At 37.9% G+C, this 25694-nt stretch overlaps 1 protein-coding gene across 1 annotated transcript in view; it reads right to left on the bottom strand.

Annotated features, from left to right (window-relative positions):
* Positions 1 to 25694, bottom strand: part of nfatc3a (nuclear factor of activated T cells 3a) — a 128237-nt gene that overhangs the window by 37810 nt on the left and 64733 nt on the right. The window contains exons 5-9 of the mRNA XM_052028406.1: positions 24185 to 24357; positions 22877 to 23017; positions 15539 to 15594; positions 14765 to 14891; positions 311 to 1072 (exon numbers count right to left, since the gene is read on the bottom strand). Coding sequence (XP_051884366.1) covers positions 311 to 1072; positions 14765 to 14891; positions 15539 to 15594; positions 22877 to 23017; positions 24185 to 24357 — 1259 coding nt within the window. The remainder of the gene's footprint in view (positions 1 to 310; positions 1073 to 14764; positions 14892 to 15538; positions 15595 to 22876; positions 23018 to 24184; positions 24358 to 25694) is intronic.

Below are 25694 nucleotides of genomic sequence, written 5' to 3'. Positions count from 1 at the left end.
AACAATCATCTTAAATTGCTACCTAATTAAAAGGTTGTGTGTGGTTTGTATAGGATGGGACTAAGAAAAAAACTGATACCAAAAGAAAAGAAACACTATTTTTCTGTTAACAGTTACCTCCAATGCAGATTCTTTTAAGAACTGCATTAAAAGCACAACTCTCAAAGACTGCAAGAGCTTTGGAGTGGTAAGGTGAAAATTTATCAGGATGAGCACTCGTATACATGTTTTCTAGATGTGTATACCATTTCTTTGGTAAAAATGTTTTTTCAAGCAAGAAATATGGGTTTTAAAAAATTAGATTGCTTACCATCATCAAGTGTTATATCCTGCAGTCCAATGGTCTGGAAAGGTAGCTCATTATCCTCTGGCTCTTGTTTAATGTTCAGCGAAGCTCTCTCTGGTGTTGAAAATGGGGATGGATTACACACATTGTGATGTGTCAATGGAGGGGGTCCTGACAGACTTGCTAAATTTGTATTGTGTAGCTGTGGTGAGGATTGTCCAGAATGTGGTGAATGTCCCAAAGGATGAGCTGCTGTTGGAGATGGTGAGGAAGCTGGGCCTGGATTTGGAGAACAGTACATTTGTTGCATTTGTTGACATCCCATGTTAATTTGGAGTGGACCAGCTACATCAGGCTGGTAAGATATTCTGTCATATCCCTGGCTAGAAACAGAATTTATGGGAAGACCTGATTGTCCATTATATATCATGTTAGATTGCATAGGCTGGTAAGGCGGCCCAATAGGTGGAGCTGGTTTTGGGAAAGACTGGTGTCCCAGGGGAGCCATAATAGGGCATTCAGAACCTGGGCTAATGCTTCTTGTTGGCAGATGTGGCAAACATGCAACTGCTGGAGAAATCATTGATGCATAAGTTTGCTGCAGAGGAGGTCCAAGGTTCCTCTGTGAAGCAGATGTCAAATTTTCATGGTGTCCAGTATCCGAGGAAGGCAGCTGAGATCCAACTTGATGTAGACCAGATATATTAGCAGTGTGTGCAATAGGCAATGGAAGAGTAGGAATAGTGGGTAATTCTCTCTCATCGGTATGTTCCCGCTTGATTAAAACTGTGAAGAAGATAAAAATAAATTAAGACTACAAACAGGCACATGCCATGAATGCACCAAATCATCCTTGTTTTGTCTCTATTTCTTCTCGAATATCTGGATTCATGCTTGGACACTATTTCTCCTTGAATATGGAGACTCAAGCTTAGCAGGCATTTATCCAAATAAAGAGCCTGTGGATATCAAGACTTATTCTGGGCCTAAAGTACATAGTCTAAGCTGACATTTTAATGTTGTTCTTAATGACATAAAGCATACAAAGATCCTATGCATTATTCAAAGACGAGTAACAATTTATCTCCCTCAAATAACACCATTAAGGCAAAAACACAAGAATCATTCAATTCAAAGTTATTTCTATGATGAAAGATAAGAGATGGGATAGAGTTTATTTTGAGCACTGACGGTCTACATGATCATATCTGAATGTACATTTCCTTAAAAATCTGAAATAATGAAGCTGAACTAGTTATCTAAAAACAGAAGCTATCAGAGCTTAACTTGATTATTTCCTTGTACAACACCTATGTACACACACATACACACTCTTATACCAAGGTCATTGGAGAAAGATCAGGACTGTGCTGTTTGCTCAATTTCCCTCTTCCTTAACCTAGACAAACTGAAGCCAGGCTAAACATCCCTATTCCCATCAGTGAATCGAACAAAACTGGGAATCAAATCGCCTAACCTCTGGCTTCTAATCATACAAGAAAAACCTTTTTAATCCACTATGTCAACAATGATTGTTTTAACTAAGTAAACACAATAATATGAATTTTGCAATTAATAAGAACAATTTTCTGGGAAGCTTTTTTTTTAAGTACTTTAGAAATTGATTTAACAAACTGAAATTGTGCTCACCAATTATTGTTAATCAGAGGTTTTATTTTCTTTGATAACAAAACATTTGTCAGAAAATGTGTCGTTGAGCATTAGAGTGCTCACTCAAGGTGAAGGCAGCTGCTTCATAATCACATCCTGTAGAAGAATGCACCTGGTTTTTCAAGCAAACTCAGTCATACAAATCATGAATTTCTTCTTAAACTGGATGACCAAGATTACAGGTGATTCCAATGTAAATTTTTTCAACTGAATACAATAACCTTTCTTTAAAATAAACCCTTTATCAGCACTGTTCATATCCCTTTTAAATAATAGATTGAATAACAGCAAAATAATTTTTAAAAAAACAGCAAGAAGTCTGGGAGGAAAACTCAAATCAAAGGAAAATATCTTGATGAGAAGAGCTATATAAAGAGCTACCTAATTGACAGATCAGTGTCTAAAAATTAGTATATTATAATCAGTCCATAATCATAATACTTCGACTACTTTTTGTCAGTGCAACTTACAAACTGGTAGTGATACAACACAGTTATAGCACAGCACAGAAACAGTTAAAGAAAATTCCAAACTGAGATTTTTTTTTCCACTCTGTGCAGCCAGATGATATCAAAAACTTCAAAGCACTGGTAGTTTGATCCCATTTAAACATATCAAATGATTTGTGAACCCTGACAACAAACATTAACAGCTGCGTTCAACATCTCCACCCAAATTAATTTTCAAGACGTACACATAAACATCACTTTTACTGGATCTCGTGTTCCATTTAGTAGCTTCACATTCACTAAACATTTGGTATTGTAAAATAAAACTTATATTCTCATAGATTCATAAAAATATTATGACACAGAAGAGGCCATTCAGCCCATCCTATCTGTGCCAGTTGAAAAAGAACTACCCAACCTAGTTCTACCTTCTAGCACCAGGTCCACAGCCTCCCTTGTCACAGCTCTTTAAGCACATGTACAAGTACTTGTACAATGTACTTAACATGTACAATTAAGTCTTCCCGAACCTCCCGTTCCTAAAAAAAACTCTAGCCACTTCTCGTTCCTCATAATAAATTCTCCAGTCCTACCAAAAAGCTTCTCTTCTCTCCAACGCAATCACATTTTTCCCATGATGTGGTGACCAGAACTGTACACACTATGAACCTATGGTCTAAGTAGCAGTATATCTTCTAGAATAACCCCTGTTATATTCTATGTCTCAACTAGTAAAGGAAAGCAAGATGTATTGATCTGTCCTGCTACCTTTAAGGATCAATGGGTATAAACTTCAAGGTCCCTTCGTTCCTCCAGCACACTCAATATCCTCCCATTTGTTGTATTTCTCTTGCTTTACTGTATTTCTTCAAATGCATTATCTCATACTTCTCCAGATTAATTTCAATGGTGACTTTTCTGCCTGACTGATCAGGCCATCTTCCTGCAGTCCAAAGGTTTCCTATTCGCATTTAATCAAATGGCCAATTTTTGTATCAAGTGCAAAAGTTTTTGAATTATGACCCTACATATATATCTAAATCACTCATATCTATTACAAAAAAAATCAAGGGACCAGGTGGAGTCCATGGAACCTGACAGACAACCTACCTGCAAAACACCAGTCAATTATTTTTGTTTTGTCCCACTGAGCCAATTGTGCATCCAATTTGCTACTATTTCTCTTGGATTCCATGGACTTTCATTTCTTTGACCAGCTAACATGTGGGCCCTTGGCCAAAGTCTTGCTATAGTTCATGTAGACTACGTTACTGCCCTCATCTACTCTACTCGTAACTATCTAAAAAAAATCAAATCACCAAGATAGTCAGACAGGACCTTCACTTTACAAATCCACACTGACTGTTCCTGATTAAACTGTGCCTTTCAAAATAAGGGTTTATGCTTTATCAGAATTGATTCCAATAATTTGTAACTCACTGAAGTTAACCTTATTGCCCTATAATTACTTGATTAATCCCTACCAAGAAGGGGTACAACTACCAAGCTGGCACCAGAGCGTGGTGACTCGTTGCAAGCTGCTCTCTACAGATCTACTCATTACCCTTACCATAACCGTTCTACACTTTTAAATTTAAACTCTATGTCACTGTTACTAATAATATTCTTTTACACTTTACTCTGTACTGTTATTGTTTTTACCTGAATTACATTAATGCACTCTGTACTAACCCAATGTCACTGCACTGTGTAATGAACTGACCTGTACGATCGGTATGCATGACAAGTTTTTCACTGTACTTCAGTTCAAGTGACAATAATAAACCAATACCTTTTTTTAAACAATGGTATAATGGTTGCAGCTCTCCATTCTCCTGGCACCACTCTTAATGTGGGTAGAGATTGTGGGTGGAAGGGTGCAAATGGTTGGAGGGGGGGGTGGTGTAGTTGGTAAGAAGAAACATGTACATGCAGAGACATGAGTCTGAAAGGGATTGGCAAGACTGCAGAAGGCTGCTTCAACCTGATAGAACATCTAGTACAAAATAGTCCAAGTCTCAGGATAACAAACAAGGAAGACTGAAAAATGATGGTCATATCTTCTGCAATTTCCTCTCGTTTCTTTTCATATCTTAGGATACCCTTCACCTGAGCTTGGTGATTTATCCACTTTCAAAGACACTAAACTTCTTAAATACTTCCTCTTTAACTGTGCTTGTCACATTCAAAATTTCACACTCATCTTACCGAATCAAACATTTGTAATGCTAGCCTCTCAGAAAAATACTCTTAAGTCAGCAGGCCAGTAGCCAGTTGAAACCGAAATACCCTGTACCAGATATTAAGCTGCAACTTGCTTTCTGTAACCAAATGGTTATCAAATGAGAAAATAATATTTAGAGGAACAGGTTTGTTGAGGGCTTAAAAAAAATTGAAGAGCAAAATATTTGTAAATGACTTATTGGTTTATTTTGATTAAAATAATTGGTTTTTTAGAAAAGACTTTGATTATGCCTTTTCTAAAATAAGCCAATTATTAACACAGAATATTTGAAATTAACTTGAAAGATTAGGCTGCTTTACTTCAAATGACATCGTGACGGCACAAGATTTTTTTTCGCCTTATTTTCCTATGGGTTTGGGTTCCATACACCCACACATACCCTGTTGTTAGCAGCAAACAATTTATGACTAGTTCAAGCCTCAGCTTCTGCCACTTAGTTTAGAAGACGACCGTGGTTTATAGATAATAACTGGTTCCTGTTCAGCAGTACAAGCCACTTCCTGCCAACACCTGTCCTGATCCATCATTGGTCCAGTGAACGATTCTTGCAGTGAAAACAGGAAATATTCATATCGTGGGCTGCATAATATGCATTCAGCTTTATTTTATTGTTCTTGTGATATTTCGCTAATGTTAAAATGATAAACATTTTGTACATCAGCAGACAAAATGGAAGGAATTTAATTTTTGCCTATTTGACAATATTTGAATGGTTCCATTTTCCACCTATTCCTTGATACTCCCCCAGCTGGAGTCTTAATATCGATGCAAATCAAGGTCATGTCCCTTTCATAGCATCCCAATCACGTTTTGTGCTCAATTTTGTCAACAGATTGGGAAGACAGTGACGTGTACCAAGGTAAGTTTAAATGTTGTGTGCTCCAAATACATCATCCTTTAGATTTGGGGCGGCATGGTAGCGTAGCAGTTAGCGCAATGCTATTACAGCGCCGGCGATAGGGGTTCGATTCCCGTCACTGTCTGTAAGGAGTTTGTACATTCTCCCGCGTCTGCGTGGGTTTCCTCCGGGTGCTCTGATTTCCTCCCACGTTCCAAAGACGTACGGGTAGGTTAATATGGGTTTAAAATGGGCGGCGCAGACTCGTTGGGCCAGAAGGGCCTGTTACCACGCTGTAAATAAAATTTTTAAAAATATTTAATAAGGGATGATGTATTTGGAGGGGGCTGTTCGATGTTGTGGAGGTACTTATTTGGTGGGGAAATCTAGAACTAGGTAACAGAGTTCATTGTTTACTGTAAATTCTGACAAACATGAATGTCCACTGAGATACGGGTAACATGAAGTTTTGGTTTGTGTTTTTAAAAGTCAGGAGCCTGTCTGATTTTACCTACTTAACTCTGTTCTAAAAGAATTGGGATTCTGGGGTAAATACAGTGGCATGCAAAAGTTTGGGCACCCCTGGTCAAAATTCCTGTTACTGTGAATAGTTAAGTGAGTAGAAGATGAACTGATCTCCAAAAGTCATAAAGTTAAAGATGAAACATTCTTTTCAATATTTTAAGCAAGATTAGTGTATTATTCTTGTTTTGTACAATTTTAGAGTGAAAAAAGGAAAGGAGCACCATGCAAAAGTTTGGGCACCCCAAGAGATTTGAGCTCTCAGATAACTTTTACCAAGGTCTCAGACCTTCATTAGCTTGTTAGGGCTATGGCACATTCACAGTCATCGAAAGGAAAGGCCAAGTGATGCAAATTTCGAAGCTTTATAAATACCCTGACTCCTCAAATCTTGTCCCAACAATCAGCAGCCATGGGCTCCTATATGCAGCTGCCTGGCACTCTGAAAGTTAAAATAAATGATGCCCACAAAGCAGGAGAAGGCTATAAGAAGATAGCAAAGCATTTTTAGGTAGCCGTTTCTTCAGTTCATAATGTAATTAAGAAATGGCAGTTAACAGGAATGGTGGAGGTCAAGTTGAGGTCTGGAAGACCAAAAAAACTTTCCGGGAGAACTGCTCATAGGATTGCTAGAAAGGCAAATCAAAACCCCCGTTTGACTGCAAAAGACCTTCAGGAAGACTTAGCAGACTCTGGAGAGGTGGTGCACTGTTCTACTGTGCAACGACACCTGCACAAATACGACCTTCATGGAAGAGTCATCAGAAGAAAACCTTTCCTGCGTCCTCACCATAAAATTCAGTGTCAGAAGTCTGCAAAGGAACATCTATACAAGCCTGATGCATTTTGGAAACAACTCCTGTGGACTGATGAAGTTAAAATAGAACTTTTTGGCTGCAATGCACAACGGTATGTTTGGAGAAAAAAGGGTACAGAATTTCATGAAAAGAACACCTCTCCAACTGTTAAGCATGGGGGTGGATCGATCATGCTTTGGGCTTGTGTCGCAGCGAGTGGCACGGGGAACATTTCGCTGGTGGAGGGAAGAATGAATTCAATTAAATACCAGCAAATTCTGGAAGCAAACACCACACTGTCTGTAAAAAAAAAGCTGAAGGTGAAAAGAGACACCTCAGAATCCACAATGGACTACCTGAAGAGGTACAAGCTGAAGGTTTTGCCATGGCCCTCACAGTCCCCCAACCTAATCATCAAAAATCTGTGGATAGACCTCAAAAGAGCAGTGCATGCAAGACGGCCCAAGAATCTCACAGAACTCGAAGCGCTTTGCAAGGAAGAATTGGGCAAAAATCCCCCAAACAAGAATTGAAAGACTCTTAGCTGGCTACAGAAAGTGATCACAAGCTGTGATACTTGCCAAAGGGGGTGTTACTAAGTACTGACCATGCAGGGTGCCCAAACTTTTGCTTGAGGCCCTTTTCCTTTTTTGTTATTTTGAAACTGCAAAAGATGGAAATAAAAAAAGTAATCTTGCTTAAAATATTAAAGAAATGCGTCATCTTTAACTTTATACCTTTTGGAAATCAGGTAACCTTTTACTCACTTAGCTATTCACAGTTACATAAATTTTGACCAGCGGTCCCCAAACTTTTGCATGCCACTGTATAAAACTGTTCTCCAGAGGACTCAACTATATCTCACCCAGAGGTACAGAACAGGAATGCACCTAGTAACTTCAGTTTGTACAAGTTAGCTAGTTTCAGCAGAAGCAACTGTAGTTGTACAACTGGATTCAATGCTATTGGTTGAGTTTGTAGAAACACCTACAGTTAATTGGTCAGGGTTCTTGCTTTTAATCTCGACCCATTAACTCTCATAATACGTTTTCTTCTTATTAGTTGGACCCTGGGATTAAGAATAACCTGCTTCCACTTTGATTATGTGGATTCTGAAGTGGATAATGAAGCCAAAATGGGAATCACAGACTCTTCCACAGATGGGGCAGAAGGTGCCTGTCGTTTCAGCTTCCACCACTTGGGCATAGCTTCTCTGTGCTCCTGATGCATGACCACAAAGTTCTTAATACTATCCTGAATGCTGCTTCTCCACTTTGAGCAGTCATAGACCAGATATACCCAGGAATTGGTAGGAATGTTGCACTTCAAGGAAGCCCTACACACATCCTTGAATCATTTTCTCTGTCTACCTGGTAATCTCCTCCACAACAGTGTCTGGAATAGTGTCTGCTTCAGAAGCAACTTGGCCTACCCAACATAGCCCCTCGAGAGTAACTGGAGTGCCTCGGAGGGGCTGCAGGGGTTGGCTGCTTATTTGGAGCTTATTTGAATTTGAAGGATCTTGAGGATATACTGTTGGTGGTATGGGCATGTCTGCTAATAGGTAGTCCAGGTCTCAGAAGGGCAAGATCACTGCTCTCCAACAGACCAGGAGTTTTGTGCCAGGTTGGAGGTTTTGATCTTCAAATATTCTTATCCTTAGCTGACCAAAGAACATGCTGGCACATTGAAGACAGCATTGAATTTCTTCATTAATCATTTGCCTTCCATGAGAGTTGGCTCCAACAAGTGACTTAAATTTTTCAGGGTCTCACTGTAAATTTTTATTGTCAGAGGGCAGTTTAATTTTGGTAAAGGACACAGGTCCTCCACCAAAACTAAACTGCAGGGGAGGTTTGGTGGAGGACACTGGTCTTGCAGATTTTGAGGCCAAGGCCAATCCTCCAGATGCTTTGGTAGACGGGCTGACACTGTCTTGGAGCTTGGCTTCTGACCATGCATAAACACTAGTGTCAACTGCATACTGCAGTTTGACTACCCAGGTTCAGGTGACTCCTTCATTCTGCAGTGTAGACACTGTAAGGTTGAAGAGTTTTCTGTTAATTCTGAAGCTTAGCTCTGCTCCTACAGGAAGTTTGTTGGAAGCAAAGTGCAAAGTTGCAGCAAGAAAGATTTAGAGATATGTTGGGACAATGACTCAGCATTGTTTGACACCAGTCTTCACCAAGACTGGTTCTGTCGTTGATCCAGTGGTAAGGATTATGGCTTCATGCAGTCATAGAGTAAACATAAGACTGAGTTGAAAGCACCACATACTGTGGCAGGTGTTGCTCCCTACATTTTTCTTGGAGTTGTTGTGCGATGAAGATCATGTCGTTGTGCCTCCAGAGGGATGGAATCTACACTGTGATTCAGGAAACAGCTCTTCAGTCACAAGAAGGCAGAGGTTGAAGAGGATCCTGATAACGACTTTCTCTGTGGCAGGGAGACTCATCTTGAAGATTGCCATGATTGCGGCATTTGAGGTCCCCTAATACCCTCTTCTTCCCAGATTCTGATGATGAAATTGTGGATTTGTGACATAAGTTCTTCACCAATTTTTAAGATTTCAGTAGATATGGCCCCTGCTTGCAATATCTTGCTATTTTTTGAGTTGGGATATAGCTTTCCTGATTCTCAACTCTCATTATAAATGCAAATTAGTCAACAATTTTGTCTGATTTGGCAGTGATATTTCTTGGCCTAGGCAGTGGCCAATTGCTTGCTGACACTCACAGATATAATTCATTAATAATAAATACCCAGGCACCCTGCTGAACCCTGACAAGAAATTCACAACCAACAAAATTGTAGTGTTTTCAGTACAGCTTGTGAGAGATTTAAGATAAAAATGTAAGATCTTCCTGGACACATGAACTGTGAACCTCATGACTTTGTTCATTGCAACTATCTTGTCCTCTGTCCTTCCATATGCTTTCCTGTAAGTCTATAATATACAAATTTAGGCATATAGTCTTGTTTTCCTAAAGATCTATCAATATTGATGGAAGAATGAAACAGCAGTAAAATGAACAAGTTAACTGCTCCCTTGAAGTTTGCCTTAGCCGTTCCATGAAAAACATTTTTTGCGCTGTTGGGGCTTCACAAAATGGGAGAAAATCAAATTACAGCACTAAATGTTAAATCTGATAACAAGGACTGATATGTAATTTGTCATTTGAAGTTAATCTCTCCCCTTCCACACTTCTGGCATATACAGTGGCATGCAAAAGTTTGGGCATCCCTGGTCAAAATTTCTGTTACTGTGAATAGCTAAGCGAGTAAAAGATGACCTGATTTCCAAAAGGCATAAAGTTAAAGATGACACATTTCTTTAATATTTTAAGCAAGATCACTTTTCCCCTTCTTCCTTGCAAAAGGCTTCTAGTTCTGTGAGATTCTTGGGCCGTCTTGCATGCACTGCTCTTTTGAGGATTTTTGATGTTTAGGTTGGGGGACTGTGAGGGCCATGGCAAAACCTTCAGCTTGTATCTCTTGAGGTTGTCCATTGTGATTTTGAGGTGTGTTTAGGATCGTTATCCTGTTGTAGAAGCCATCTTCTTTTCATCTTCAGCTTTTTTTTTTACAGACGGTGTGATGGTTGCTTCCAGAATTTGCTGGTATTTAATTGAATTCATTCTTCCCTCCACCAGCGAAATGTTCCCCACGCCACTCGCTGCGACACAAGCCCAAAGCATGATCGATCCACCCCCATGCTTAACAGTTGGAGAGGTGTTCTTTTCATGAAATTCTGCACCCTTTTTTCCTCCAAACATACCTTTGCTCATTGCAGCCAAAAAGTTCTATTTTAACTTCATCAGTCCACGGGAGTTGCTTCCAAAATGCATAAGGCTTGTTTAGATGTTCCTTTGCAAACTTCTGACACTGAATTTTGTAGTGAGGATGCAGGAAAGGTTTTCTTCTGATGACTCTTCCATGAAGGTCGTATTTGTGCAGGTGTTGCTGAACAGTAGAACAGTGCACCACCTCTCCAGAGTCTGCTAAATCTTCCTGAAGGTCTTTTGCAGTCAAACGGGGGTTTTGATTTGCCTTTCTAGCAATCCTATGAGCAGTTCTCTCGGAAAGTTTTCTTGGTCTTCTAGACCTCAACTTGACCTCCACCGTTCCTGTTAACTGCCATTTCTTAATTACTTTACGAAATGAGGAAACGGCTACCTGAAAACACTTTGCTATCTTCTTATAGCCTTCTCCTGCTTTGTGGGCATCATTTATTTTAACTTTCAGAGTGCCAGGCAGCTGCATATAGGAGCCCATGGCTGCTGATTGTTGGGACAAGATTTGAGGAGTCAGGGTATTTATAAAGCTTCGAAATTTGCATCACCTGGCCTTTCCTTTCGATGACTGTGAACGTGCCATAGCCCTAACAAGCTAATGAAGGTCTGAGACCTTGGTAAAAGTTATCTGAGAGCTCAAATCTCTTGGGGTGCCCAAACTTTTGCATGGTTCTCCTTTCCTTTTTTCACTCTAAAATTGTACAAAACAAAAATAATACACTAATCTTGCTTAAAGTGTTGAAAGGAATGTTTCATCTTTAACTTCATGACTTTTGGAGATCAGTTCATCTTCTACTCACTTAACTATTCACAGTAACAGAAATTTTGACCAGGGGTGCCCAAACTTTTGCATGCCACTATATGCACTATTGTACAAGGAATAACTTCGTAAATCTTCCCAGAGCCCTGTGGTAATGACATTTCTTGGTATAAGTGGCAGAGTAAAATTTGCCAATAGTAGCAGATTGTAAATTTAAGTAAAGGAACCAAAGCATGTACTGGGTAAAAAAAGTAGTTAAATTCTGCAACATAGTTTGAACTTTTGGATAGATTTACTAGACCTATCTGGTAAGTGCCCCGCCATTATTTCTTTGAACTCGTGTCAATGGACACAAAATACTTTCTAATATTAAAATTAATTTTAACTTGTTGTAGTTAACTGATTTGAACAATGCTAAAATATTGAAGAATGTAAAATGTATAGTGTAGAGGAGATGGCCAGAGTTGAAGTGAACAGAAGGTAGCTTTGAGTCACAAAATGTGGATAAGAGATATTGCAACAGGAGAGAGGGGAGCCTGGGTCAACAAAAATTAATACTCCTGGCTCCTGTAGCTCTCCTCAGATATCTTAGAGTCATGGAGTTATACAGCATGGAAAAAGGCCCTTCGTTCTAACTCATCCATGCCGAATACGATACCTGCCTGAGCTAGTTCCATTTGCCTGTGTTTGGCCCATATCCTTCTAAATCTGTCCTATCCATGAACTTGTCCAAATGTTACTTAAAAGTTGTAATTGCACTTGCCTCTAACATTTCCTCTGGCAGCTTGTTCCATATACCTGCCACCCTGTGTGTGGAAAAACTTGCCCCTCTGATCCCCTTTAAATCTTTCCCCTTTCATCTTAAAAGTTATGCCCTCAAATTTTAGACTCCCCTACCCTGGGAAAAATATTGTAACCATTCATTTTATCCATGCCCCTCATGATTTTATTAACGTTTGTAAGGTCATCCCTCAGCCTCCTTTGCTCAAGGGAAAACAGTCCCTGCCTGTTCAGTCTCACATCCTTCCTATGGTATGGCGACCAGAACGACACACAATACTCCAGGTGCAGTTTCACCAACTTCTTGCATAGCTGTAACATGATGTCCTAACTCCTGTACTCGATAAAGGCAAGGATGCCATGTGCCTTCTTCATCTCCCTGTCTACCTGTGTCACCACTTTGAGGGAACTATGTACTTATACACCTTGGTCTCTTTGATTTAAAGCACTCCCCTGGGCCCTGCCATTCAATGCGTATGTCCTGCCCTGGTTTAATTTCCCAAAATGCATCTCGCTTCGCACCTGCCTGAGTTAAGTTCCATCTGCTATTCCTTCCCCAATTTCCCAGTTGACCTAGATCCTGTTGTAAACTTAGACAACCTTCTTCACTGTCCACTACACCACCAATTTTGATGTCATCCACAAACTGACTAATCATGCCACCCACATTCTCATCCAAATCATTAATATAGATGACAAACAATAGGGGACCCAGCATCAATCCCTGCAGCACACTATTGATCACAGTTCTACAAAGTGCAAAAACAACGCTTCATCCTTTAACTCCTTCCACCAAGCCAATTTTGCATCCGTTTGGCTAGCTCACCCTGGATCCCATGTGATCTAATCTTCCAGACTAGCCTACCATGCAGGACCTTCTCAAAGGCCGTGTTAAAATTCACATAGACAACGTCTACCTCCCTGCCCTCGTCAATCATCTTGGTTACCCCTTCAAAATACTCAAATTAATGAGACACAATTTCCCATACACAAAATCATTCTGACTATCCCTATCAGTCCTCGCTTTTCCAAATGCAGGTAGATCCTGTCTCTCAGAATCCCCTCCAGTAACTTTCTCACCATTGATATTAGGCTCACCACGCTGTAGTTACCTGGCTTGTCCTTTGAGCCCTTCTTAAATAAAGGCACAACATTTGCCACACACCTCCTCTTTTGTAATGTCAATATGTTTCTGGACATCACTGTTCTCTTCCCTGAACTCACAAGCCTCCAGGACCTTCTCCACAGTAAATACAAATGAGAAATATTCATTTAAGACCTCTCCCATCTCCACACGTGACCACATTGATTCTAAAGGGGCCTATTCTCTCCCTGTTTATCCTTTTACTCTTAATGTACTTAAAGAATCTCTTAGGATTCTCCTTTACCTTATCTGCCAAGGATATTTCATGTCCCCCTTTTGACCTCCTGATTTCCTTCTTAAGTATACTCCTACATCTCTTGTATTCCACAAGGGACTTGTGCATCCCACGAGGGACCTTGTATCCCAGCTGTCTGCACCTGACATATGCCGCCTTCTTCCTCACTAGAGCCTCAATATCCCTTGTCAACCAGGGTTCCCTAATCCTGCCAGCCTTGCCCTTCACTCTAACAGGAAGATGTTGGCCTTGAACTCTCCCCATCTCTCCTTTAAAAGCCTCCCACTTGCTGGATGTCCCTTTACCTAACAGCTTCTCCCAATTAACCTTTGCAAGTTCCCATTTAATGTCTTCAAAATTTGCCTTGCCCCAATTTAGTACTTTAACTCGTGAACCAGTCCTATCGTTTTCCATAACTATCTTAAAACTAATAGAATTATGGTCATTGGTCCCAAAGTACTCCCCCACTGCCCCTTGCCGGCCTCATTTCCCAAGGCTCTTTTTGCTCAACTTTTTGTCATTCCAGGAATCAATGTGGTGAACCTTATGCGTCTTTTCTTAAATAAGGAGACTAAAATCATATGCAGTTCTCCAGAACTGGTCTCACCACACCTGACAGCAACAGTAAGACTTCCTAACCCTTGTACTTCATCCCCCTTACAGTAAAAGGTCAAAATTCCATTGGACTTTCTAATTACTTGCTCTACCTGCATGCTAATTATATGTTTCAGGAAAAGGACTTCTTTATCTCCAGTTTCACATTTTGTTATATAGCAAATTTTAGCCCAACGTATTAAAACAACATTACCGAAGAGATGTCCATCAATTGTTGTCAACATGCAATTAATGCTATCACAAATTAATGTGTTAATTCTTTAATTTGTTAAAAGTGAGTGTTCAGGTAAAAGGCTCAACTGGAGTTATACGAGAATTACATAAGTTTCGTCTCACCTCTGTCATTCTTAATCTTCCTAACTAAATTATGTCTCAAGTGAAAATGAATATTTTGTGAAGAATGTTGTCTATTTCAGTAACCAAGTTGAGAAACTTGACCAAACAGCACTATTGTCTTCTTTAAGCAATATTACTAAAAAACATAATTCACTTTACTAAAAGAACAGATTAAGAGTCAGTACTGAATGAATAAATATTTCTTGGTCCAACTCTCTCCTGCTGCAGAGAAATTAACATCTTCTCCACAGTTGTATTGCCAAAATGAAGCTAAATGAAAGAAATGATTTACCTGGCATGTAAGTGAAGTGCTGCGATTGACTTCTTTTTCTCTTGCCATTGCAAACATAAAATTGTACTTGAACTGCAGATGTAACATTTTTATTATGGTAGGGAGGAACTTCGACAACAAGATTAACCTGAAAAAAATAACTTTGAAGAATAAGTTCAAGAACAATTCACTTACTAACGCTTAAAGTAAGACAATAAATTTTATCAGGTGTCTTTTGAACAGTTCATGGAATGAGTTTTGGAGGCGGGCAGGTAATTTTAAAATAATGAAGCAGGCACCAAATCCTCAAATGTGCATTTGGAATGTTAAGAATTTGAAATAGCATGCAAAAATTAGCATTTCCCATAACACAGAATTTTCTAGCCAAATTCCCCAGTATAATAATAGGCTATAATACAGGCTATTATTTGCTGGTAATTAAAAAACTCAAAACTAGCTGAAAATAAAGTCAATTTTGACATTATAGTCAATTCACTCGGCTCTTAAGATAATAAACAGCGTTAAAGTTTTGCAGCAATCAAAATAATCAATTTTAATCAAAGCTTCAATTTCCAAATAAATTTACTTCATTGAAGTCAGTACCACTAGATGGTAAATAGTCTAAGATTGCCTGGAACTTCAGAGTTCATACATTTAGCAATTTGGAAGTAACTATGAAAAATAACTGCAATTTTTTTTTAAAAACATTAAATGGTCTTAAAAAAAAACACTAAAGACACAAAAGATTGTATACATTTTAAAAACCCTCGTTAAATAGAAAATCAAGCATCTTACCCCTTGAAACTTCTCCCTGAGAATTTTGCCTTCTACCTCCCATTGAGGACGTCCATCTGTAGAACACATTAAAAGAATCTGAGATTTTAACAAAATGAGCCTGCATCCATGCAACTGATGCGTACCTGTAATACTGAGTATCCATAAACACTCCTCCAAATCAATGCATTTGAGAGCAAGATGAGAAAGTACAGGTGCATCTGTATGAATCTAATGACTATGCATCTCTATGTGGTGTTGGGTAGAGATTGTGGGTGGAAAGGTGTATGTTGGCAGTGGGGTGAGGTGCAGTGAAAGAAACATGCACACACAGGGACATAATTTTGAAAGGGATTGACAAGGTAGATGCCAAGAGGATGCTTCCTCCTGCTACAGCATCTAGCACCAGGTGTCGTAGTTCCAGGATAAGAATTTGACCATGTAAGTGAGACCAGAGTAAATTTCTTCAGAGGAATTCTCAAAGGACCTCAAAAATAATAAAGTAATGTTCATGGACTGTTCAGCGATCTGAGGACGGAGGGGAAGAAGCTGTTTATGATCATTGATTGTGGGTCTTCAAGCTCCTGTACCTCATGCCTGATGGTAGCAACGAGGATGACTTTAATAATTTAGGATAAATTAGGATCATTTAATAATTTAGGATGACTTATTTTTGAAGTACCTTTCATGGCCATTTCAATATGCTTTTTAAAGCCAATGATTTCCTTTATTATTGAAATGCAGTCACTGATGCAATATAGGAAACATGCCTTACTAACTTGCACACAGAAATCCTCCACAAACTGTACTGCGATGAAAAAAAAGTTAGATTAACTAGCCATTATGAAATGTTGAAGAATCTTTCTTGGCTGGGACACCACTGCTCTTCAAAATAGGACCTTGGGACCTTTTATGGCCACCTGGGAGCACAAAGGACTTGCTTAAACAACTTGTCCAAAAGTTAGCACCCCCAATAAAACAGCTCATCGTTTGTGTTTAAGTGTCTTGACTAGGATCTGAACCCGAACAGTGCTACCAACTGAATCACTGCTGAAACAAATTATCATGCTCAATATTTATGAAAGCAGGCATATCTGGAGCTACTTTATTAACTAAGTATTATACATCTATTACAAATATAATTTAGGATGACATAGTTAAAAGCTCAGCCTTTCCTTGCAGAAGAGGCCACAAAAATATCTTAGGCTTATATTTTCAAAGTACTTCAATCAAACAAAGTTCACTGGTTTAAAAGATGCTTAATATTACCCAAAGGTCATCAATACATTTTTTCTTCTGGGGGTAGGCAGCTTAAAAAAAAGGGAGAAAAATGCAACTATTACTCCAAACAAAAAGTTTTATTCTGAAAATAGGCCTGAAGCTCTTATGGTATTTCTCTGGAGACAAACTCTCCAAATGTTTTTGTCTTATTTCTTGGGCAATGCAAATGGAATTAATTTATTTGGATTTCATTGCATATACATTGAAGCTTGGAAAAATAAAATTACATTCAAAAATTAATTCTAAGGCAGCAAGAAATGAAAATTTGCATATTTTGTAAGTGAATTTAATTAAGAAACCATGCAAGGCCTATATAAAATAACAAAGGCCATACAACTAATCTTAGCTGATCTATTGAGGAAAAACATCATCAGTCTTTTCTTCATTATTGTGTTCCTTCAAGAGTCAAAACCCAGGTTTCATTTATCTTTTCTGTTGACTAAGTCTTCTGTCATTTGGGATTACTATGACTTTTCCCTGAACTGCTTTTTCTTTTTAAATGGTTTCCTTGATTTCTAATGTCTGAATCAATTCTTAGAGTGTATTATGGTTGGGACAATTTCAAAATGGCTAGCTCCAAGATTTTTCCTTTGTGCAGTTCCTAAGAAATTATCTAAACCAGTTTCACTTACAAACTTTTATTAACTCATTTGCAGTTCAGTAGCTTTCCCTCCAGATTCAAGTGTCATAACTATTTTTATATTATCTGTATATTTAACAATTTACATTAGGATTTTGAAACAGGAGCAGTAGGGGCCCCAATTCAAATTGCTGAGTTAGCTAACTCAGCATAATGCCTTTAACAAATGTCTGCTGCTTTCTATGCACTTCTAATGTAATCTCTACTTGATTCAATTCCACTGCTCCCTCACATATCCATTTCAATGCAAGAAATGGTATGAGTGAGTGTATAACATTTATATAATAAAATAACTCTTTTACTACTTAGTACAACAATTTTTTCAGAACCTTGTGCACTTGCTAATTGTGGTAAAAATACAAAGACTCAAGGTATTTTTGTAAGAAAGACATTTTAATTTTTTGGTAGGAAAAAGAGGGAATGGCACTCACTTTCAAGTTGATTTGACATTTTCCCTGAAGTCTTATATTGAAAGGAAAATTTTGTTTTAATCCAACTGTTTTTTTTTTTAAGTATTGACCCAAAATACAGGTGTCGAGTTTTATACCAAGGAAAAATGTCTAGGAAAAAAAGATGTTCTGGGCTCACTGAACGATTATTTATGATCAAAGCCAAAACATACCACTTCAAATTAGAGGTTTTCTGGGTGAAAAGGAAATTGAAACCACCATCTGCTTTCAAATTATCATGCATTCAAAGTGCATGCTACATCTTCTCAAGAGGAAATTCATTTCAATATTATCTAAGTTTTAACACATTTTCAATATCACTTCTGTTTTAGATTTAAAAGAAATTGTACTTCTTTCTCTCAATTTTAGGTTTATTGCAGTACCCTCCTTCCAAATGAATTTTAATTAGAGGCAAAATACTGGACTAAAGAGGTGGCATATCAGCAGCAATTAAATGACGGCTGGAATATCTAACTCTATAGTTTGCTTTCTCAATTATTTTAAACAAAAAATAGAAATAACAACTATAAATATATCAAGATTTACTTGTCACAATTTAAAGGAGTTAATATATGTAAAACTAAAGAAAAATTTAAAAACAAAGAACTGCAGGCTTAATTTGAGACTAAAAAGAGAAAACATTGGAAATACTCAGCAGATCAAACATCCTAATGAAAGGTTATTCACCTGAAATATTAACTCAGTTTCTCCTTCCTAAGATGCTGCCTGACCTGCTGAGAACTTACTGCATTTTGTTTTAGTTTTGAAGTAAAACAGAAAAAGTACTGTCACAAAGATCAATTTAAATGAACATACTAATTCGGAGTAGGCTCCTCAGCCATTCAATAAGATCATACCTGATCTGATTGTAACCTCAACCCTGCATTCCCATCTGAATGCAGTAACCTTTTGTGAAATCCCTTATTAAAGTCTTTCTAACACTGCTTTAAAAACATTCAAAGCCTCTGCTTCCACCACCCTTGAGGAAGCATTCCAAAGATTCAAAACCTCATCTGATTCTTGAATAGATGACTGATAGTGCTAGATTCTCCCTCAACAGGAAATAACCACTCCACATCTACCGTCAGGATCTCATAAGTCCTTCTCACTCCATGAAATTCCAGCAGGTACAAGACTAACCTGTCCAATCTAAGATAATCAGCCCATTTCTGATATTGGAGATTGGCTCAGAGAAGGTATTAATATTCCTTCTCCAAACCATAATTTGCAAATGAATAGTATGAGGGCATAGCACAGCATATAATTAGGAAAGCTAATAGAAAATTATTGTTTACTGCCAGGGGAATTGAATGCAAAGGGAAACATGTACAGTTATAAAGCACATTTGCCAGATCACATCTAGAGTAGTACAGATGTCTTCTTAAGGAATGATATTAATACACTAGAAACAGTTCAGTGAAGCCATTATAATGCTGAGAGGAATGACACACTGCAGCACATATCCACAGGCATTCTACCACTTAGATCAAATGACATTTTTTAACCAAGGAAAAGGCAAAGGAAAAGTAGGCCAATTTTAATAGTTAACGGTGTTAAAATGGGCCACAATTGGAAGATTTTCCCAAGGACCAAAAAACCATTTTTAAATTTAAGGAACAATGGTATGAAATGGACAAAATACATGGTAAATCAGGGAACATGCATAACTAATAATGCATGACAATACTTTATGAAAGAATGCTATTTTATGACTCAAGATGTAATGAACCTGCATTTTTGAAATTGGCTTAAACTGATCTGATCCATCAAAAAGGAACAGGTACAAAAAGTAAACTGCAAGAAAAACTCAGCGGGTCAAGCAGCATCTGTGAAGGTAAAGGGATGGTCGATGTTTCATGTGTTTTTTGCTCTCCAACACTAAAAAGAAAGTGACTATTAATCAGACTTAATCTTAATAAATGCTCAGGATAATTAGAAATCAGACAAATTAATTAGACTTTTTAAATGCAACATTTTTAGTGCAACGAAGATATGTTAGCAGTTAGCAATGTCATTGTCAGTTTATAAGTATTCAAGCATACTGGCTCTCCCTCCTACCTCTACTACTACCGCCCACCTCCATCTCCTACCCCAATTTCCCACTACATGTGCGATCATGGTATTGAAACGCCCTTGCCAAGAGTTATTTTTTAATTCTTGACATCTGCTTCTGTCCTAGCCAACCTGAGTCTATGAAATGTAAATAACTGGAGTTATTCTCAGGCCAGACATTGCAGAGTGTATTAGCGAGCCAGTTGAGCTTTTACAATAATCAAGCTTTCATCATCTGTGTTTCTAATAAAGCCCGTTAATCACTAGATGTATTTAATTTTGCTTCACAATTTGTCAAAGTGTAATCATCTCTGGGCTGCCGAGAAGCACCGTACCAGTTTCTCCCCTGATCAACATCTCAATAGATACTCATCAACAGGACATAACTGACTAGATTTTCATTATTCAAGGTCAGATATTGGATGTTTCATTAACACCTTGCTTGAGCTATTTGCAAACATCAATTCCCCTCAGTGGTAACAAAAGTTTAAGCTTATCTCAGTCATTGTTAGCTCATATTTTCATTAATTGGATAAAATGATGATTATTTATAAGGCTTTTTCTCTCACCCACCTCGTTATTTTAAAAATTTCAAACTGGTTCATATATCACCGAGCTAGTGCAGCTTCATCAGCACCAAGGGAAAACTGTAGCTCCCTTGACTGATCTTTAACCCTCTCTCTCACAGAAGCATCGAAATTTTGTCCGTGAGAGGTGGAATTCTCAAAAAAACTTCACACCTTCCACTCAAGCATCACACTCAGGAGAGAGTGGCCAAGATATGTGCAAAAATGATGGTGGACATTTTGAACATTAAATAGCTAATGTTAATAACTTTAGCATAATTTGTTATGCTGCTTCCTATTGCATGTATTCATATGAGTTATGAAATAAATGCTGCAAAAAAACGTGCAAAGAAATCTGAACAATTTGAAGTTGTACCTGTTCACAAAGAGAGTTTTAAAAAAGAATCAATGAGTCACTGATAGTTGTTTTTCCTGCTCAACACAGTGTAAATAATTTTAAAATATTAAATGGACCATTTAATATATTAGAAATGAGTTCTGACCTTCCACATTATGGAAAAAAAATGTTCTTATCTTGCAGTATAACATTGAGGTATAGTGCATCAAATCCAAATATGATGCATCAGAAAGTGTTGCAAGATGAATGCATTTAACTAGAATGTTTCCCGAGGCATTTTTATGCCAAGTTATATAATATGTTGTTTTAAAATAGAATGGTTTGCCATGTAATGAATCTATCAATATTCCTGATTAAAATTGCCCAACTCTGTAAAGCAGCAGCATCTAAATGCTACACAAACACAAAAATATTCAGAATTTAAACACTTTGATAAGTGAAGGGTGCAGATTGGATTACGCCTGAAGCTTCCAAATCTAGGTCAGAAAAAACATTGCAATTGTGTTTTTCCCTTCATATTTCAGCTCTTTTAATCTGATGAAAATATCCTGTCAAAATATCCAGATGCCTGTAATTAACATAGCAAACATCCCATTGCCAAAGTCCATCACATATTACTTGGAACACCCGTTTTAAAGAATGTTAATGGGGGAAAATTAGTACATTTACTCTTAGAAAGCTACGCAACTATGAACTGCTTGTTTATTTTATTTACTACAATCAATTGCATATAATTAGAAGAGGCAAGGTAAATAGAAATATACTAGTGCACTATATTTGTATTTCTCACTTTGTAACATTCAAATGGTTTACATAAATGTAGAACATTTTCACTAAAAAGCTGGCAGTTTTGGAAATCAGCTGAAGTTGGAACTCCCATGCAAGCCTGCATGAACGTAGATGGTCTGAACTTCTGCACTGTTGAGGAACAGTATCTTTTTGACTAGGGTGCAAAGTTGGACAGCTCATGGAGTCTGGTGCTGGAGTGCCAAATTGAAGATTCCCAAGAAATATTCCCACTGAACCTGTGTCAGGTTAGACTTGGTACAACTTCAACATGCCTGCTCATTTCAATGGAAAGGAATGGATTTGAGGGAACAAATTGCAGGCAATTTAAAATTAGTTTTAATTGAGTTAATTTATTTCATTATTTATTTGTTGCTTCCTGGTACTTATGCTTCAATATTTTCAATGTCTTTTTTTAAAATGTATAGTTAATTTTTAATAATTTTGAATGCTAGTCTTGAGCTATGACTTAATATGCTGACAAAGGACTTTCATGGCACTGGCAAAGATCAAGGCCCAGCATTATACAGGGCCTTCCTAATCAAGTCAGGGTTGGCTACACGCCAGGAGACCTGCTCAAAAGCAGGTTTAGAAGGAAGGTAACGAACAAGCAAAAGGTCAATGGCATTTGTGTGTGACCTGATTAGAATTATCAAATTTCACGTCAAAGAAAAATTTGTGTCAATCCAAAAATTATTTTGTATTGCACTTATAAACACATATGCATTTTCAAGCCCTTGACCTGCATAAGAACAGGATTTGCAGAGCTTTCAGCTATGAGTGAGCAGCTAACAAGAATGAGAATTTATTAATTGAAGTTTATCAAGAAATCTTTCCAGTGAACTGGTGTCAGGTTCAACAATGAAACAGCTACTTGTTTGAATGCTCAGGTAGATAGGAGATGAAGAGCAGATCATAAAATATATCCTCACAATGTGGTTGAATGAATCTCACTGAAAAAAAACAGGTAATAATAAACCAAAAATAGCCATATAGATAACATTGAAACAGCACAGGCAAATAGTGCTGGTTAAAAGCTGATAAGATTTATTCCATTTGATTTTATTTTCATCTGAAATGCTTTTATCCAAAGCAAGTAAAGGATAAGCAAGGAAAAGAGAACCAGTTTTGAATGCAAACATGTGCATTAATAGAGAAAATCATATTTCAACATGTTTGTAATAAATACAATTATAGACATGTATAGCTTAGAATGCCCTCACGTACCTGGGCCCTTTTCAAGGAAGATAACCTTGGACTCCGGAAGAAAATTGAAGCCATTGACAATCATTTCTTCTCCACCAGTGACAGAACATGAATTGATGCTGTACTTTTCAATCTGAGGGAGTTCCTGGGCAGACCGCTGAGCTGTGTTAATCCAATGATTGAAATTACTGAATATATATTAAGGTATCCATTTTTATACAATTTTAGAAAAAGGACACAGATATGCAATATCAGTCAAAACAATTTTTATGTAGTGTGTATAAAAATAAGCTTCAGCTATTTTTTTCCAGCTTAAAAGATTCTGTCTAAATGTGGACTCGATTGTAGAACTACATTCATGCAGCTTTGGCAACTTCAGGAAAAACTCACTACTGCAGATAATTAGAAAGAATTCAAAAAGCTTGCAAAGTATTAAATAAACCCAGATGGCGTTTGTAGATAATTAAGATGACAGGATGCTATTCAAGTACAAAGTGTTCAATGATATAATATGCTCATTTTTTAAAAACAAACAAATCCAATTGAAGTCAACAATCTTAGCAGTTGTTTAAGCAATGATTATTGCTACTTGATAGCAGAAATAAATAATGTCAAGAAACAAAATTAATTACTGAACTCATTATCTGAAAGATGTGATAATGCTCCTCAGTATGTTTATTTTCAATAACTATCATGTCTGAGTAGCCCTTGAAATGTTTAATTACTGAGGCAATAAAAAGTCTGTGTTCATACACACAACTAAACAGGAGCTTCACAAAGGACGTGATTCTGCTAGTATGTTAATCATTACAAAGGAACAATATTCAAAAGAAATTAACAAATATATCGAACTGTAGAGTTCCCAGAATACAATAGCCAAGATAACATTGCTTGGATTCACCTCACAATACAACATGTAATGAGTCCTAAATCCCAACTACTTTAAGAAAGTTAGAAGATTAGCCTATTTTTCTACTCTTCTTATTTTGTGCCAGTTGTTAGGCATGGCAATGATTGGATGAGTGAGCTTTGGCTGTTTTTAAAACCATACATAATAAAGTGCTTCAGTAAACTGTGTACATTTCCGGGGGGGGGGGGGGGGGGGGTGGGAATGACAGGGAGAATGAGGGGCTGAGGTACGATGAGGGGAATGTGATATTTTACTAAAAGCTCATCTCCAACGTGCTAATCATGTTGTGGAAGGCACTAAATTTAGACATTGACACCCCACCAAATGAAGCAAGTCATAAAAACAGCGATATATGTGGAAAGATGAAGAAAACAAATATCTAGGAAAAAATGTTGGATGGAAGTAAATTTAATACTAACAGCATTCAACAGGAATGGAAGCTGCTTGCAGTGAGACAACTTTTCCATTGGGCTGTGGGATATGCACACGGAAAACAAGGCGAACCCTTGTATTTTTTCTGCCAATATCAGTTTCACCCTTGCGAAGTTCTATATCGGAGTTGCGAAGTTTCAAAATTCCTGCACAGTCAATGCTAAAAAAAAGAGACAGATGATGTTTTAAGTAATGTGATTTCATATCAAGTTATGAACATTTTAAAAAAGAAAAACTTTCTTTTTGTAGCCACTCTAGCCTCTTCTGCCATTCAGTTAGAACTTGGCTGATCCTCTGTCTCTTCTGCTTACTCCCCTGATCCCCATACCTGAGAAGTACCATCCTCACTTATTTTCCACTAGCACACATTGCCAGCAATTAAACTCGATCTGACACATCACCAGTAGTACATACAAATACAACTCTCTCTTTCAGAACAAAGGGGTAAACAACCAGCAGTTGCAGCACAAAATGGCAGGATTCAGGTCCAAATGCATAGCATAACCCCAGTGGAAGAGATTATTCACCATGAAGTGACCATGATAGTGCTCTTGGGGGTTGTGGCTCCAAGACCACTGAAGGGGATGGCAGACTTGTATTTAATCCTCGTTTTCATAACTGAGTTGGCTCTCCAGTAATCCAAGTGCCTGCTTCCTGAACAAGAACTTTGATGCTGCAGCCCATAAGAAAGGCAGATGGGCACATACAATAACATCCCTGGTGCATTGGTAGGCCTGAGGGCAAGGTAGTCTAATACCAACCTTGCACAGAATTTTATGCACAGTCTGAAGCCCAGTGTCTCCAGGATACAAGTAAGGGAAGCTCCATTTTAAAATTTACATAGCACGATGTCTCAGCTTATTTTGCAACACAACCAGAAGCCATCCAACATCTGAGTGCTTCAACAGAAGGTCAGACTTCAGACATGCAATCTCAGATTGCTTCCTGAAAAGGCTATGTATACCAGAATTACAGCAGAGGACCCTTCTTCCCCTCCTCCTAATCTCTTCATATACCATTCCATGTCTTTACTAAAACTAAACTGGAAATATCTATGCCCTACCTCTCTACACAGGAGAAACACTTAAAACACTAACTGACCATTCAGATTTTATAGTGCTTTGAAACAAAAGTGATAGTTTAACTGCAAAAACCCTAAAAGGGTCAAAAGCGTCTGATCATCAATCTAAAGAGAGCCTTACCTACAAACCTTTCTCTGCCCTACCTGATTAAACAATTGCAACTGGTCAACAATCCTGCCTTCTTGTAACCAGGTTAATTTTAAATGCTTCTGGCAACTATACAGAGTCACCAACTGATAGCTAAGTTAGCCTCACAGCCTGGTAACAGATATATATAAAAAATAAAATCATGTAAATAAGCATTAGTCCAGATTTTGCTGAATGGAGGGCCCCACCACCTGCACTTACATTCCCTCCTACCCCATGCGTGCTTGGTTTGGATGTGCAATGCTGAACTTACTGGTGTAAATGGCCA

Source organism: Pristis pectinata, chromosome 13 (assembly GCF_009764475.1).
Source record: "Pristis pectinata isolate sPriPec2 chromosome 13, sPriPec2.1.pri, whole genome shotgun sequence".
In the NCBI taxonomy this organism is placed as follows: Eukaryota; Metazoa; Chordata; class Chondrichthyes; order Rhinopristiformes; family Pristidae; genus Pristis; species Pristis pectinata.
The sequence above is the reverse complement of the archived record's forward strand: the minus strand, read 5'-3'. Positions and strand labels throughout refer to the sequence as shown.